Source organism: Bombina bombina, chromosome 7 (assembly GCF_027579735.1).
Source record: "Bombina bombina isolate aBomBom1 chromosome 7, aBomBom1.pri, whole genome shotgun sequence".
Lineage (NCBI taxonomy): Eukaryota > Metazoa > Chordata > Amphibia > Anura > Bombinatoridae > Bombina > Bombina bombina.
The window spans coordinates 226,030,680-226,050,000 of record NC_069505.1 but is presented as its reverse complement, the minus strand read 5'-3'; the positions used below and the strand labels follow the sequence as shown (position 1 = coordinate 226,050,000).

The 19,321-nt window shown below is 33.6% G+C and overlaps 1 protein-coding gene across 1 annotated transcript in view; it reads left to right on the top strand.

Annotated features, from left to right (window-relative positions):
• Nucleotides 1–19,321, top strand: part of SOX6 (SRY-box transcription factor 6) — a 786,620-nt gene that overhangs the window by 246,084 nt on the left and 521,215 nt on the right. The window contains 1 exon segment of the mRNA XM_053720627.1: nt 17,762–17,881. Within this exon segment, the coding sequence (XP_053576602.1) occupies nt 17,805–17,881 (77 nt within the window). The 5' untranslated portion in view covers nt 17,762–17,804.

Sequence of the window (19,321 nt, the reverse complement as noted above, 5' to 3'; positions counted from 1 at the left end):
AATAAAGATGTTTACTGTCCTTTTAAAGGCATCTGCAAATCATGTATTTGTCCATATACAGCTTAGCAAGTCGGCCTATTTCCAATTAAGGCCAAGTTTCCAATGAGGATGTAAAGTTTGAAAACTGGTGGTAACTTAAAGGGACAGTATACACTCATTTTCATATAACTGCATGTAATAGACACTACTATAAAGAATAAGATGCACAGATACTGATATAAAAATCCAGTATAAAACTGTTTAAAAACTTACTTAGAAGCTGACAGTTTGGCTCTGTTGAAAAGGTAGCTGGAAAGCCCACTGCAAGTGGCAAATAAGACACTCCCCCCCCCTCCCCCTTCTTTTGCATATGAAAAGACCCTTTACACAAACAGGAGCAAGCTGGAGAAGGTAGCTGACAGTATTCACATAAAACTTTGGGGCTTGGTTAGGAGTCTGAAAATCAGAGCAATGTTATTTAAAAATCAGCAAAACTATACATTTATTTAAAAAAAACCTTTATGGGCTATATAAATAGATCCTCTACAAAACATTTATGCAAAGAAAAAATGAGTGTATAATGTCCCTTTAAAAAATCTTTATAGACTTTAATGGAGATAAATGTTTTATCACCAGTTTACACAATTTACCACCTCAATGGAAACTAGGCCTAACTTGGGTCATGTAAACTGGTTACAAAGGACAACTTTAACGACCAGTTTGCATTTACAGAACGCAATCATCTCTTAACCATTTATCTTACCTAAGTTTGCCTAATTTTATTCAAATTTGTAATATCATTACTTTAAATAGTCCTATCCATTTAACATTCCCAAAAGGGTTAAAAATTGCACACCTGACAGCTCCTTAGCCGTACACACGGCTCGTTTCCATTGAGCCATAAATGGTTTTGTGCGAGGTTGCAAAATGAAAAAAAAACTGCTGCTACCCTTATCAACATTTTCTGATGATTTTACATCATTACTGACAGCCAGGGTCTAGCTGCTGAAAAAGAATTATACATCCCATAGAAAATATACACACGGTTTTAATTGAATCTACACCGTTGGAAGGAGTCAATAAGGTTACAAACATTACAGCAGCTGAACTAGGTATAAACAAGGAAAAATACACTTTGTGAGGCCTCTTTTCCATTGAGATCTTAAAGTTAGCAAACAATGCAAGTGTTTCACTTTATACATTTATTGTTATATGTAATATTTATTGCTCACCCAGGTATAGCACTAGTTATGTTTCTATTTAAATATCAATATGTATTTACATATTTTACATATAACAATTACAATCAAGCACATATCTCCACAATCCCAACTAAGCCTATGCCTAGGGCAGCACTAAATATTACATATATTAATACATTTAAAAATGTAATAAAACGAAAAAAAAATGTTTTTCCTTAAATATTTTTTTTTATTTTTTTTATAAATTCAGAGTATCTTTGTTTTGTGACCCACATAACTCCTGTGTTTTTCGCTCTAGATGCAATCACAGGTAAGGAACGCAGACGTTAAACGTAACTTTTATAGTGTAAGGTTGTGTTACCATAGTAACTAACTTGTTAGGGCGTGATTTTTAAGAAATCCGGCATCGGAAGGAAGCGTTGAAACAGTGTTAACTTACACATACACGAAAAGATCAAGAGCATGCAATGCGCATAATATTTCAATGGAATCCTGGTACTAAAATGGAGCAGTAAACTACGTTTAGCTGTCGCCAACTTCAGTAGCTTATTATTATTATTATCGGTTATTTGTAGAGATTCTGCAGCACTATAAACAAATGCGGAGTGCAACAAAACAGTTATAGGGATCAAATGGGTAGAGGGCCCTGCCGAGAGTTGCACTGTTGTAGTCAGCTCTTAAGAAGGTGATCTACAAACAGCTGGGCTCTTAGGCTTACTGTACATGCTAAGGGGGTTCAGGAGATAGCAATGGAGGAGAGGAACTGGTATAAAGAATGGTTAGTGTAGGTCGTATGCATCCCTGAACAGTAGAGGCTTTAGGGAGCGCTTGAAACTTTCAAAACTAGAGGAGAGTCTTGTGGAGTGAGGCAGAGAGTTCCACAAGATGGGATCCAGTCTGGAGAAGTCCTGTAAATGGGAGTGTGAAGAGGTAACAAGAGAGGAGGAGAGTAGGAGGTCATGAGCAGAGCGAAGGGGACGGGAGGGAGAGTATCTGGAGACAAGGTCTGAGATATGGGGGGGAGCAGTGCAGTTGAGGACTTTGTATGTCAGAGTGAGAATTTTGTGTTTAATCCTAGAGCCAAGAGGAAGCCAGTGAAGGGATTGGCAGAGAGGTGCAGCAGATGAAGAGCGACGTGTAAGGAAGATGAGTCTGGCAGAGGCATTCATTATGGACTGTAAAGGAGCTAGGCAGCAGCTGGGGAGACCAAAGAGGACAGAGTTGCAATAATCAAGGAGGGAAAGGATGAGAGAGTGGATTAAAATCTTAGTTGTGTCTTGCGTAAGTCTAATTTTAGAGATGTTTTTAAGGTGGAAGTGGCAGGCTTTAGCCAAGGCTCCATTATGGCTCCATCTTTAATGACTCAATGGAAATGAGCAGATAGTGGGTTATTGGTGGACATGCAAGTATGTCATCCTCGATTGTCTCATAAATTATGTCATTCTCAGAAGCAGCAATACATTATGTACTATTGACTATTGTCTTAAAATGAAGTAATGCTAAAGAACATTTTATTTTTGTGCTTTTAAGGGACATTAAACATGTTGAGATGGTAATATAAAATGATAAATTGTATATATGTAAAAAAACTTCTGCAATATACTTTCATTTTAGTTTGTCCCCTTTTTCTGTAATTCCATTCTGAAATTGAGCTTTTCCGTTCCTGTTAAAAATTAAAGTGCAGAACACTCCGGTGACCTATTTATATCTGTCTCTAATTGGCCACAGCAGATAAGGTAACCTAAGTTACAACATGGCAGTTCCAACTATTTTTTGGACACTAAAACTTTACACTTATTTTGTCGATATTTAAACAGCTAATGAAACTTTATAAAATACATCTACATGTTATTCTCAGACTAATCTTTTCTTTGAATTCTTCATTCTAGCATTTATTTAGTGTTTAATGTCCTTTTAATGTCCTTTTAATGGAGCATAGAAGTGACCATAAAATCTTTGATGCAACAAACAGACTCTAATTTTTGTTTTTAAATTTTTAAAATGGATGCATCTTGAGGTATAAAGAGCTATTCATACGTTATATAAATGAGACTCCTAAGATCGTCCACCAAAATCATTTGTTAATTAGTTTTAGAGGCTGGCTCTGCACAGTAGGGGTTATGGTACTCTATGGTGACATTACCTGCAGTGACAACACCTGTGTCTTTCTATAGATTTCCTTGTAATACATTGATCTATAAAAACCACAATGTTCACTTAAAGGGCAGTAAACGCTTTGTAATTACATTTCTGTTGTGTTGCTGTATTACATATCAGCCAAGTCTTAACATTTTTAAAACAAATTAACATCCTTCTTTACGGCAATTATTTTTCAGTAGCCAAACTTCACCCAACATTTGTCTTATTTCAAAGGAGTCGATCTGGACTTTAGTCTGCATAAAGTTAGTATAAAGCAAACTGTTTTGCAGCTGTTATCTAATAAAGTCAATTAGGGGCAAATATGAAGCAGGGTTAGCTTTGAAAAGTCAGCAGGTGCATTTAAAGTTTTAAAAATTAGAAATGGCTCACTTTTCAGAGCTAAATTACATGAAAAGGGAGCAAAACAAATAATGAAAGTATAATACAAAGATGCTTTATTATACATAACTGAACATTTTATATAAAAATCTTAAGGTGTTTACTCTCCTTTTAATAGTGACAGATGAGTAAAATGTTAAACAAATTATGCATAACATCAATTTTTTTCTCAATAACCATTCAGTTCTCCAAAATGTTAAAAAGCTTTTCAGAAAAAAAGTAACACAGATGGTGTTGTGTGGAACCAAATTTCTGGTGTTTACTTAAGCAAACAAAGATGCTAATGTTGATTTCTATTATGGGTCATACAAAAAAGATTTTGTTCTGATTCAGTGGTTTTATATTGTCCTTAGCATTCCATATATATTATTCCTTTCCTCTTTACCCTATAAAAACATACACGAGTGCTGAAAGGGAGAACTGTGTCCTGACTGTGTTACTGTCTTCTGTGATTTGGGGAATTTGTTTCTGAGCAGTGAAGTTGTTAAATCATTATGGGTCACAACCTTGACTCAAAAGGTAGTCTATTCTGAGTGTGGAAAAACACACTTTGCAGATCACAGAGTCAAACCAATGCTTCTGATCTGGTGTATTGCAAATTATGTTACAGAAAGAAAAAAACATTAAATTGCTAAAGACAAATAAAATAGTTTGATTTGGTAACAAAGACAAAAATGTTGAGTATTTCAGAGTGCTTAAGATACAACAGCTTCTGACGACTTGCATCAACAGGTAACTGAAACGCTTTTAAGCTTTTGTGCGTTAATCTGATTATTTGTATTTATTGGTATCGTTGTCAGAATTTCCAGCCAACCATATGATTAGAGTGTACTTTTTCATACACATACTTTGGGGCCCAATTATCAAGCTCTGAATGGAGCTTGATGCCCGGAAACCGCAGTTATGATGCAGCGTAAGCATAACTGGTCCACCTGCTCTGAGGCTGCGGACATCAATCCGCCCGATCCTTAACGAGAAGCATTGCACAAGCAGATCACAAGAACTGCTTGTGTAATTATAAATGATAAATGCCAACAGCGTATGTTGTCCTCATACATCGATTGCTGTCGTACATGATCCGCTGAGCAGACAAATGAGAAATCGGCCCCTATGAGTGGTTAAGTATGAAGTACTACAAAGGGATTTATTGGGGTTCAGAAACAAATACAGAATTAAGCGTTAGCAGGTCAGTAAATGTATATGAATTTCTCAGAAACATGTTTGAAATAGAAAATTAAAGAGACAGTAAAGATAGAGCATGCAATTTTAAACAACATTACAGTTTATTTCTATGATCTAATTTGCTTCCTTCTCTTGCTATTCTTTGATGAAAAGCATACCAAGGTAGGATGAAGAGCAGCAATTCACTACTGGGAGCTGGCTGGTAATTGGTGATTGCACACATATGCCTCTTGTCATTTTGTGTTCAGCTAGCTCCTAGTAGTGCATTGCTGCTACTCCAACAATGGATACCAAGAAAATTAAGCTAATTTGATGGTAGAAGACAACAGGAAAGTTGTTTAAAATTGTATCCTCTTTCTGAATCATGAAAACAAAAACAAAAATGTAAATATTTGGGTTTCATGTCCCTTTAAGTCAATCTTTTAACAATGCCTTCATTTTATTTTTATGTTGTATTTGTTTGTCTCCTATTTTGTTCCATTTGTATTTGTCTAAGGCCGCGTACCTGAATACAATCTCCATATTTATAAAAAAGCCGGCAAAAAGTATGGGGCAATGAACATCAGACTGTTGTTAACTAGCAGTCATTGATCTCGCTGCTATTCGGCTTTTTACCAACTTTATTTATACCCTGTCACTAAATGCCGCCACTATACTAAAATGTTTAACACCTATCACGCCGCTCCCGGACCCCGCCGTCACCTAAATAAATGTATTAACCCCTATCGCGCCACTCCCGGACCCCGCTGCCACCTAAATAAATGTATTAACCCCTATCCCGCCGCTCCCAGACCTCGCCACCACTAACTAAACCTATTAATCCCTAAACCTCCAGCCCCCCACATCACCATAAACTAAATTAAGCTATTAACCCCTAAACCTAACAAGTCGCTAACTTGAAATTAAAATTTCCACATCCTTATCTTAAAATAAATGTAAACTTACCTGTAGAATTAAAATAAACTATTTTAAACTATTACTTAACCGACCCTAACTATTATACTACACTTAAATTAAACTACCAATTAAATTAACTAAATTACTTATTAATTTTTTTTTATTTAAATCTACTATTTAACCTTTAAAAATGACTAAATTACAAAAAAATAAACGCTAAGTTACAAAAAATAAAAAACACTAAATTACGAAAAACAAACAAACCACATTATCAAAAATAAAAAAGAATTACACCTAATCTAAGAGTCCTATCAAAATAAAAAAGCCCACCCAAAATAAAAAAACCTATCCTACACTAAACTACCAATGGCCCTTGAAAGGGCCTTTTGTGGGGCATTGCCCCAAATAAATCAGCTCTTTTACCTGTAAAAATAATACAAACACCCCCCAACAGTAAAACCCACCCCTCCCACAACTAATCCCCCTAAATAAAAACCCTATCTAAAATAACCAAAGCTCCCCATTGCCCTGAAAAGGGCATTTGTATGGGCATTGCCCTTAAAACAGCATTTCGCTCTTTTACTGCCCTGACCCTACTCTAAAAATAAAACCCACCCAAAAAACCCTTAAATAAACCTAGCACTAACCCCAACGATCCACTTACAGTTCTTGAAGTTCCGCTTGAAGGATCCATCCAGCCGGCAAGAAGTCTTCATCCAGGCGGCAAGAAGTCTTCATCCTGGCGGCCTCTTCCATCTTCATCCAGCCGGCAAAGTCTTCATCCAGACGGCATCTTCTATCTTCATCCATCCGGCGTGGAGCGGGTCCATCCCGAAGACATCCGGTGCGGAGATCCTCTTCAATACGGTCACCGCCGTAAACTGGAACTTGAATGCAAGTGACGTCATCCAAGATGGAGTCCCTTGCATTACTATTGGCTGAAAGGTTCCAATCAGCCAATAGGATTAGAGCCACTAAAATCCTATTGGCTGTTCCATTCAGCCAATAGGGTTTGAGCAGCTCTCATCCTATTGGCTGTTCCAATCAGCCAATAGGATTGAGCTCTCATCCTATTTCGGAAAATCTGTAATGACGTAAGCATCAATCTGTGTCGCATTGAGACCGGCGAATCGTATGTTATGTCACAGATTTCAACTTTTGACGGTCTGTAGGCTTTGATGATAACTAAGTCGGATCAAGCTTCCAACAATTACGCTGCGGAATTCCAGCATATTTGCAGTTGACGGCTTGATAAATATCCCCCAATGTCTTGATTAGCCAGGGCCTAATCTCAATAGGGATAACATGTGACACCTAAAAGTTATAAGACATATTGTAGAGTTTTTACATGACTTCAGACCAGGCCCCTCCACCAGAGGTCGCACACAGTCTGCTTCCTTTTGCCTACCACTCTACCAGTATCCATATTTGTCATTATGTACCTATAATCATCAAACAAAAATGAATGAATGAATTAAAAATAAATAAATACAAATGTAGTCTGCTGCTATCGGACAAACCTTTTATGGAATACATTTATAATTCAAAGCATCAAAATTAAATAGTATTGTGATTTTATGTATCATGAAATGTACAAACATAGTATGATGATGATGAATATTTAGGAGCCAGAGACCATTTAATCAGCCAAACAGTAATATTTGTATATAGATATATGGAGAAAAACCCAAAAGGTTATGAGCCAGGAGTAACATTCTAGGAGCCGTTGGTTTTCTGGCTTCTGGGTTTGTCAAGCCCTGCTTTATCACATTTTGAGCTAGGTCTTTTTGCAGTTGTAACTTTTACAATTGTTCTTAACAACATTCTACCTAGACTTTATTAGAGATATTTGCTGTTAATACCAGTTTTTAAAGGGATATGAAACCCAAAACATTTATTTTCTGATTCAGAGTATGCCATTTAAAAAATGTTTCCATTTTACTCCTATTACCAAATTTGCTTTGTTCCCATGATATTCTTTGTTGAAGAAATACCTAGGTAGGCATCTGGAGCACTACATGGCAGGAAATAGTGCTGCCCTCTAGTGCTCTTGCAAATGGATAACAATCTTACAAAAATGGTGCCATATAGTGCTCCAGAAATGGGCCGGCTCCTAAGCATATGTCCCTGCTTTTCAACAAAAGATACCAAGAGAACAGGGTGAAAAAATCATAATAGAAGTTAGAGATATGAAACCCAGAAATGTTCAATCGTGATTCAGATAGAACATACAATTTTAAACAACTTTTCAGTCTACTTCCATTTTCAGATTTGTTTAATTCTCTTCATATCATTTGTTGAAGGAGCAGCAATGCACTTCTGGGAGCTAACTGAACTCATCAAGTGAGCCAATGAGAAGAGGCACATATGTGCAGCAACCAATCAGCAGCTAGCTTCCCATTAGTGCATTGCTACCTATGTACGCTTTTTAACTAAGGTTACCAAGAGAAGATATCAAATTAGATAATAGAAGTAAATTGGGTAGTTGTTTAAAACTACATGCTCTATCTGAAACATGAAAGTTTAATTTTAACTTTACTGTCCCTTTAATTATAAAGTTGTTTATAATGGCATACTCTATCTGAATCATGAAATAAACATTTTGGGTTTCATATCTCTTTAAAGAGAACAGCGATTGAAAACAAATAAAGTATCTTATACTTCATGAATGAAAGTCCCCTTTATTTGTTTTAATAGTCAATCCTAGCGTTTGTACAATGCTAGGATCGACTTTCGCTTTAAGTTTAAAGGTGGATTGTGACCTGGGCATTTATTGACATCAAACTTGTATTTCTGATAACAGAACTTTCAAATACCACAAGGACTTCCAAGGGCCCAGAGAGGTAAAAAATATATTGTAAACTCTATTCCTTTAACTATGTTTAAGTTCCTAATAGGTAATAGATTTAAAGTGGGGTCTTTTTAAATGTGATATCTATTTTTCTTTTCTTCACAAGACTGGTGATTATTAAAAATGCAATTTATCAAAATAAATGTATATACTATATCAGTCAAACTTAGAAAAATAGAGACAATATCACTTACTTACAAAATTTAAAGGAGCAGTAGTTTTTTTCTGACAATTTTAAAGTTTACTTCAATTTGCTGTCTCCTTCTGTCATGTGACAGCCATCAGCCATTTAAAGAAAACATCACAGTAAATTAGGGAGTACAATCTGCAGTAGTGGGGCTGGAGCAAGAGTACTGTTAAAATCACCTGTGACCTGGGACACCAAAGCATTAATAACTTAAACTTTACTAGCAAGTAATCTCACAAAATTATACTTCATCTGACCATATTTGTTGCATTCTACACTGTCAGAAGACAACATCAACAAGTGGCCTTATTAAACGTATAGATTAAGAATGAAAGTATAATGCAGAAAATAATACATAATCTGGAAGGATAACATACATTGTATGAATTGTGGCTTATGAAACACAAACAGCAATCAACCAATCACCGACTTGTATACACTGTGAACTATTGCACATGTACAGTAGTAGCTGGTACCTCAACTCTTAAAACTGCATACTTTATCTGAATCATGAAAATTTAATTTTTACTCTAGTGACCCTTTAAAAATAACCTACATAAGCCCACAGACATAGGCACTGGATAAACACAAACAGGGCAGGGATTAGTCAGAGAATGTGTGTGTTCCAAATGGTGTGAGGTAAAGTTGTAGTTCAGATAAAGAACACAGAGGACCATATAAAGCCCTTTTTGTTGGACAAGGCTGTTTTTAAAGTATTCTAAATAACTGATCATTCAGTATTCTATAAATAGACAGTACACTTTGATGTCATATTCACATTCAAGACAATATCAACTTGACAAAATATTTTAGTCAATCAGAATGCTCCATGTGTGCGAGATTTACATGCTGCACCTGTTGTGATAAAATGAGATGGTGTCCTAGAAAAGCCGCGTTGGGCACTTGGCTAGCAGTATGTTTATAATAATGATATCATGGTGGAATATACCCAAAGATTTCTGGAAAATGTCCACCACCCTTTTAGTCCTTCTTGGATATTAACTATATTAACTAAACAAATATATTGTGCTTTACTAAGGAGCAAATCCCTTCTCTGGATCTCCTGGATGTTTTCCAATTTTTTGTTGGCATTTGTGTTCCTGATGAAGAGTTGAGTGGTAGTTAATGTAATTTTAGAAGCTGTAGCTATTTATTGTCTTCACCTATTGAAATGCCAAGAGTTTAGGATAAAAATTGTCATCTTGGAGAGATCTGCAATACATCCCTGCTTATAGTATATAGCAGACCTAACTTTAGCATTGACGATCATCTGTGTCTCGACCTGATATTACTAAATAAACCTCCAATATAATAATTTTATTCGAAAGATAACATAATAATGTAAAACTGAATAGGACATCAAACACTAAACTCATATTCTAAGCATACTATTGATGCTAGTCCACACCTCCCTCTTGTCATGGGTGCCGTAATGCTTAAATCTTGATTTCACTGCATTCCAGTGTTTTCACATGTGCAGCAGATACCTGCAGTGAAACTTAAGTTCCAAAATGACAGCACCCATAATTAAAGTGAGGTGCAGGAAAAGTATTCAGTGTTTAATTGTCCCTTTAATCAGTGTTTTAGGGGACTGAAAAATGTGATTGTAACAAACTGCAAATCACTTTCCTATCTGAGCACGCTTCTTCTCGGTGTCAGGTGGAGTGCTGATGTTTCAGAATGAAACAAGCTGAAATCAATGGCTGAGAGGCCCAGCTCACTATAAACCCTTACTAGAGCACTGGGTGTAAACACAGTGTTCAAACAAAGGCCAGTGGTATGAAAGCAATGAGACTAAACCTAGTAGCCAAACTCTCTCAAGTACTTTAATCAGCTCATTTGAAAAAGTTTAGTCTCACTATCCAGACTAATATAAACTTGCATAAGATACTTAAATGCAGATATTGTGATAGCAGGGGAATCCAGAGTTAAAGGGACACTCAGGTTTTATTACATTTTCATGATTCAGATACAGCATGTAATTTTAAAGAAATTTCCAATTTACTTCCATTAAAAAAAAATGTGCACAGTCTTTTATATTTACACTTTTTTGAGTCACCAGCTCCTACTGAGCATGTGCAAGAACTAAGACTATACGTATATGCATTTGTGTTTGGCTGATTGCTATCACATGGTACAGGGGAAGTGGAAATATGCATAAATTTGAAATGTGTTAGAAAATAATCTACTACTCATTTGAAATTCAGAGTAAATGCTATTGTATTGTCTTGTTATCTTGCATTTGTTGATTATGCAAATATATTGTGTTTACTGGTCCTTTAAGGTAATCTAAGTCAGACAGTCTGGGTCGAGGCCTCACAGTGAAAAACAGCACAAAATCATTAAACAAATGCAGAGTCCACAAACAAGCTAACGTCATAAACCAAGTCAGTCCAAACAAAGGGTTAAACAGAAACATAGTCAGGGGAAGCAGAAATCAAACCAGTATGTCCAAATAGTAATTGCCAGAGTAAGAGGAATTAACTTAATAAACAAGCAACCTCATGCTACAAACAAAGAGCTAATATAGACTATTGCAATTAAGGCCTAATTGATCTTCTAGACTTTCTTAAAGGTACAGTACACCTAACTGCATCAGAGACAGAAGTCACTCTTTTAGACAAACACCTATAATGACAGTGATAGTATAGTTTTTGTTATAATGTATGCAAGATAATTTACCATAATATTATTATTATTAAGGGTTTATGCAGGATAAGCATGCAAAACTATTAGCTTATGATTTTTTAAAGGGACATTAAACACTAAGGGCCAGAATACGAGTGGATTGCTAACAGTTATGAGCGACAAAAAGGTTTTTTTATTGGTGTTTTCGTGTGTCGGGTAAGTGCACATATTATAAGTTAAAAATAAATGTGAATAGTGATATACGCTAGAATGATTACCACATTTTCAGAGCTCTGGTTAACTGTTTCATGAAACAAAAAAGTTGCACAAAACACATCACAAATACATTATAAAGTACAGTTACACTCATAATAACACTATCTAATAATTAATAAAAAAAATGCACAAAAAAGCTATAAGGGCTCAAAAATATGAGGGCTCAGATATTATTAAAAAAAGGCAGACAAATGGCTTTAACATAGAGAAACATACACATACATGTCTAAATATGTATATATATATATATATATATATATATATATATATATATATATATATATATATATATATATATATATAATATGTGCCTGTACAGATGTATTTTTATGTGAATATATGTATTTACAGGCATAAATATATAAACGCATAAATACATATGTACACACATACAGACATATATATATATACAGTATATATATATATATTTAGATTAATACATGTAAAAGCATATTTATGCAATATTCATATGTAGTAAAGTGATTAACTATGTATTTACTGTAAATATTTTACATTCCAATATTCTGCACATAGCAGAATATGTTCTATTTATTTATATGTAGAAATTTCTATATATATCTGTATATATCTACACCTATATATAATCATGCATATATATATAGGTATAGATATATATTGTACCAAAATACCATCAGATATATGTAGAAATATGTATTTATGAATAAATAGAACAGATTCTGTTATGTGATGAACATTGAAATATGAAATATTCATATTTTCATGTCGGTTAGCGCACTTGAGAATATGCAATCGTGTTTGTGCGCAAGTAAGGTGTTCATTTTTTTCTCCAAATGTTTTTGCTTCTATGGGTGAATAAGTTATTGTACATAATGTTCTAAGTTTGTCTTTTTACTCGCATCAGCTTAGCGCTCGTGTGAAAACAATTTACTTTCAACTTGTAATATGAGCGCTACCCGATGCGCGCAAAAAGCTTATTTCTACAGGATCCTTAAATACGGCTACACCTGTAATATGGCCCTAAATAAATCCTTATTAGAATCAAAGACAAAGATACAACTGAAAATAATGTGTAGATTTTGTTTAAATTACTCTCTCTATATATTTAAAGGGACACTAAACCCACATTTTTTCTTTCATTATTCAGATAGAGCATGCAATTTTGAGCAACTTTCTAATTTACTCCTATCATCAATTTTTCTTCATTCTCTTGGTATCTTTATTTAAAAAGCGGGAATGTAAAGCTTAAGAAACGGCCCATTTTTGGTTGAGAACCTGGGTTATGCTTGCTTATTGGTTTGCTAAATGTAGCCACCAATTAGCAAGCGCTATCCAGGGTGTGAACCTAAAATGGGCTGGCTCCTAAGGTTTAAATTTCCTGCTTTTTAAATAAAGATAGCAAGAGAATTAAGAAAAATTGATAGTAGGAGTAAATTAGAAAGTTGCTTAAAATTGCTGCTCTATCTGAATCATTAAAAAATTGGGTTTAGTATCCCTTTAAATACTGAAAAAAGTGTAACGTTTTATTGTCCATAAAACAATGGTTAATGTCATTTTGTAAGCTAGGTTTCCTTCTTTGCTGAGAGCAGTTAGGGACAATTATTAATGGGTCAATAGAGTGTGCAACCAAAGTCTGGATTCTGCACTTCCACTTTTATTAGGAATTGGAAAGCCCACACATTTCAGAATTAAATTACAGGAAAATGAGACAACATGAATAAGGAACGTATACTGCAATATATTTTTTTTAACTAGATATAGTTAAACATTTTACATTACAATCACAAGTCCCTTAATGCCCCTTTAAAGGGACATTCCACTTAAAATTGAAATGTACATAGATTAACATCTTTAAAAAGAAACATATTTACATTATATGTAAATATATAATGCAGTTGAAGAAGGAGTCACTCACAGGGTCTTGTATCCAAAATACCAATGTATTTGGTATTTTGGATACAAGACCCTGTGAGTGACTACTTCTTCAACTGCATTGTATTTACATCTGGAGTGCTCCCGGTGCTCTGTGGGCCAATTTGGGCCTCTCAGCTTTACCAGGAGTGCTACTACCATCACCTTAAGATTATATATATATATATATATATATATATATATTACCAAAAATGCTTTTAGTAAAAGATATGACTTTTTTTCTCTGAATGTGCATGAGAAGCATAGCTAGATATTCGTAATGCATCAGCATTTTAAATATTGCAGCTGCTCAGCGCACCAGTGGGGCTTGTATCATGTCAGCAGTGATGTGAATTGAGTCATTACCACCACATACAAGCACCTTAGCCTCTCTGAGTAAGTGCTGTGTTTACAATGCTGGTACACTCTTGAAACAGCTATACCTTTTACTAGAAGCATTTTTGCTTTAATATATATTTTGAAAAAAATGCTTCTATTCAAAACTGAAATGCACCCATGTAAATTTTGATTTTGGTTGGAATGCTTCAACTACCACAGTACAAGAAAACAGATAAGAATATTACAAACCTACATACTCACTAATGGTACTCAACTAGAATATAAGCTACTGCTGAATTAACAGGATATTAATAAACTGATAGTAAATGTATATTAAGAATTTTTTTATATAAATGATTTTTTAATGGGATATATAAATTAAAACAAGTAAAATAATTATTTTTTTCATCGAAAACAAACATGAAAAATATTTGTTTCCCTGCAGCCTTTTGGATAATGTAGAAGTGATTAAAGGGACAGTCAACACCAGAATTTTTGCTGTTTTAAAAGATAGATAATCCCTTAATTACCCATTCCCCAGTTTTGCATAACCAACACAGTTATATTAATACACGTTTTACCTCTGTAATTACCTTGTATCTAAGACTATGCAGACTGCCCCCTTATTTCAGTTCTTTTGACAGTCTTGCATTTTAGCCAATCAGTGCTCACTCCTCTGTAAATTCATGTGCATGAGCTCAATGTTATCTATATGAAACTCATGAACAAACGCCCTCTAATGGTGAAAAACTGTCAAAATGCATTTAGATTAGAGGCGGCCTTCAAGGTCTAAGAAATTAGCATATGCACCTCCTAGGTTTAACTTTCAACTAAGAATACCAAGAGAACAAAGCAAAATTGGTGATAAAAGTAAATTGGAAAGTTGTTTAAAATTACATGCCCTGTTAAAATCATGAAAGTTTTTTTGGACTTGACTGCCTGTTTAAATAAATAGAATTAGTTGTCACTTTTTTTAGGATTTAATAAAAGAAAAAAAAAACAATGGCAACTTTGATTTATAATATGCAGAGTGAAAATGTTTAAAATCAGGAGAATAATTTTCTTACAAGATATAGTATGCCAAAACAGAATTGACACTAATCACTATGGAAACCATTGACTAATGATGAAAAATGCTAAGGAATTTGTTCATTCATTTTTATTTTTTTTTACTTACAAGTTTGTGGCTGTACTTTTTATAGAAACTTTATAGGACACATTCTCCTAAGATTCTACTACTTCAAATTGCAGAAATACTTTGTGTTGTCTATAAAGAAATCTCTATTATTTTGCATCCTTTTAAGAATTTCTTCTTGCTTAGGTGTGGCTTGATTTGATTCCAGCTTGACACACAATGAAAGCTGTTACTTTGTATGGGTGTAACGAAAGTGTTCTGTTCATGCTTTCCAAATGATGTGCAAGCAATGTGTCATTTGATCCTAACTGGGACTTTATTGGCTTGTGGTCCCTTTCTACGTTTTTAAAATGTTAACAATTACTGAACTGGCTGCAAAACATATGGTTTTAAGTGTCCCAGTCATGTCTGAAACTCATGTCAGTCATAACTGCAAAACAATTGGCAGGCATCTGGCAAACATATACACACTCAATCAAGGCTTTGCGAAAAGGCAATTTCATGTTGAGGAACCACCCCTGTATATGAGGCTACACATACAAAAAGCAGTATAGAGTATGACTTCACACAACTTGCAGTTAATGACTGGAGATTATTTTCCCTTCAAAATGTTTTGGATAAATCATTGCTATGTGACTATTTTATTTACTTTTGCTTTGTTATAGCCTAAAAACCTTATATAAGTATATCTTATACATTATACTTATCACAGCAGTGGGCAAATACACATAAGTCAACCATAAAAGTAATTGGTTTCTCTAAAAAAACAAAACAAACAGGTTTCGCTAAGTAGTTATTTAGATATATGTCTTGCTTCTGACTTTCTGTACAATAATTTAAGGCACAGTTTTCTTGACACATGTAGGGTTGGGAACTTAAGCGTATTACATATATAATTTGGGTCATGTCAGAAGCAAATTAGCATACGTTTCCATACATTTTTTTTATTAAATTCAGATAAATAAATCTGGTACAGCACATAGACGATTTTTATAGTATCTTAACATGTTCTTGAAATATGTTATGAAAGCAGTGTACTATTTTTTGTAGCTAGATATTAGTTTAATTTTATTTTTTAGTAGATGAGAGTAAGGTACCATGCAGTTAGTATTTTACAGCATGGTCAGCATTTTTGTAAGGTTCAAATCAATTTGGATAATAAAGAATAAATGTAGAAATCAATGTTCTTTTTTAGTAAAACATATTTAAAGTTTTTGGAAATAATCAGTTATTTAAAACCATTCTTACATGCTTAAGTTTCTGAATGTTGCTGCATAATTCTTTATGCATTTATTTTAATTAGCATGGCCATTTCTAAGAAAGGTGGTGACCTTACCTAAGGGTCTAAGGGTGGTGTTCATTGATATAAATATTGTAAAGTTATGTAATATGTTTATAAACCAGGTGTAAAATGTAACAACCAAGGTAACCAGCTAAGAAATTATATCCATTCATGAAATTAATGCAGTTTTAGTGCACATAAACATTCTTCATTTCTTTGATTCCCAATTTGGGTGACTAAAACTAGCTTGAGTGCTTATTTTTGGATTTTAAAAGAAAAAGACATTCAGATTATTTTAGAGAAAGTAGTCTTCTGTTTGCTGACAAGCCAGATGTCCAAACTATAGTTATACTAGACACATGCCAACCATGACCTCACTGAAAACCAACCAGCTTAAAGAGACATCCAACAATACCCAAGAATGGTTCCTTCCTTTCATATTTCTATTGAGTGATCTCCAGTGTTCTCTTTTCCTGTCTCAGACAAAATTAGCTCTTTATTATAAACAATAGTACTTTTTTGGCTTGTCTTCCAGGCTGTCCTTAGTACTTTATTCAAGTCATCTACTTATTGTGCACCCTTTCTCTAGATAATGTGTGATAGTCCCTCACAAAGTTCTTATTTTATTACACTGGTCGTCATTAAATCTATCATTGCACACGTGGGGCGGTCAGAACATTTGAAATAACAACTGGCAAAGATAGGGTTATTGAGGACTGTGAGAGATTTTACACTTGATTTGTTAAATCTGAACTCTTTTTTTTTCTATAAACTCTCAGCTCACAGAAAGAAAGAGAGGGAAAAAAAACTATCTTTAGAAATGACAGAAAAGATCTGGCCTCAATAGTGCTTTGTTTACTGTTATCCTAAAAGGGGCCTCTCTATATTTCATCTGTCAAAGTTGCTTTTCTTTCTTTCAACAATGCTTGATTGTTTTCACCAAAGGAAAAAAAATTCAGGTTCCATAGACAGGAGAATTCTGTATTATATTTTCCTGCCAAATTCCGATCTCTGTTTTCCTTCCCTTGTGCTCACAAAGGGCTCATAACTTACTGTCAAGTGTGAGGCAAACCACAGAGCCCCACTGTTGCTCAGCAAATAGGCTCCCTTGGATGATGACTTGACTAGCTGTTAAGTTTTCTTAACTGCAGCAGTGGCAGAAAAGACCGGTTGGGCATTACATCTCCCTCTTAGGCCCAAATATCTTTACATTTTAATTTACTCTACACCATAAACATATATATATTTTTTCCAAAATTATTTTCAAAATTATATTTCTATATATTTTTTATTTTACAAATGAGAAGTTAATGGATGGATTTGGTTTTACATGAATTTGGTGACTGGAAATTAACTGAATGTGGTTTTCTGACAGTGGCAGTGATTCCTTCTGGTTTGGGGAATTTTGAGAGGTGGTAATGCCATCAACTTCTGAAGTTCTGGCTGGTGTGATAGGAGAACGCAACATTGAAGATTGGAAGGACAAACACTTAATGTGAGTGACCTATATCAAATGAGAAAACATATATATATGTATATGTAAATATTTATATTTTATTTTATAGTTTTTATTTTTTATAGCTGTTCTTTATACAGATAATTCAAAAATAATAATATTATTTTGGTTACTTTTAAAAAAAATGCTTAAAATGAAAGCATTACGTGTTATTTTTTTATAAAAATTAAATTTATATTTTGTTTAAGTTGACAATTATGTTTTCCTTATTTTTTTTCTAAATTACATTAAAAATAATATATATGTAATCAAAAATAGAAATATATATTTAAGTGCATTATCTTAATAAAATTATGTCAATATGTCAAATATTTCAAGCTATTGACTGAATTTTGGCACATTTTCATCCAAATTCTTTATTGCAGCATGCAGTCCTAATCACACATTCTAAACCACTGCAGACCTTAACTTTCTAAAATGTTATTATTATTTTTTTCATGTGGCATAAAAAATGAACAATTTATTCACACACACACATATATATGTGTATGTGTGTGTACATATATATATATATATACATACGTGTGTGTATGTATATATATATATGTTTGTGTGTATCTATATATATATATATATACATATATATGTATGTGTGTGTGTATATACGTATATATACAGTATATGTGTGTGTGTGAGTATCTATATATATATATATATATGTGTGTGTGCATAAATGTGTGTGGGTATATATATATATATATATATATACAAACACATACACATTTATATAAACAAATGCACACACACATATATATATATATATATTTATATATATATATATATATATATATATATATATATATATATATATATATATATATATATATATATATTTTGCAAGTCCCTTATATATAATTATATATATATATATATATATATATATATATATATATATATATATATATATATATATAAATATATTGCAAGTCCCTTAAACAATTTAAAGTTTAAAAAAGAGTATGCTTAGGGGGGTTAACCAATGTTTAATATATCTGAATGTCACCACATGGAGATTTGAGATTTCTTGGCACAATCCACAAGCAAGGTTGCAGCCCTGGTCTAGAGTTCTCTTACAGGTTTATATTGACTAGAGTGTAAAATGAAATTAAAAGACTTTGAAAATTTGTGGAATCTGAAATATCATTGTATTTAAAGATTCACTCAAAGATATGGAATTTGCTTTGCAGTGAAATACAATAAATATCTTTTATGTTGCAATGTAAAACTACACACTGTTATTGTTTTTTTGTTTTGTAATAAGCAACTTTAAACAACATATTAAAAATGTGCCTTCGTTTAGTATTCAAACCCCAAAGATTTCCTCTTAAATTCTTTACATGGAAGTAATCTTTATGGCTTGAAAGTGTATTACCTCTCACTTGAATTTGGCTTTAAATTGGTAGGTTCACAGCATGGTCA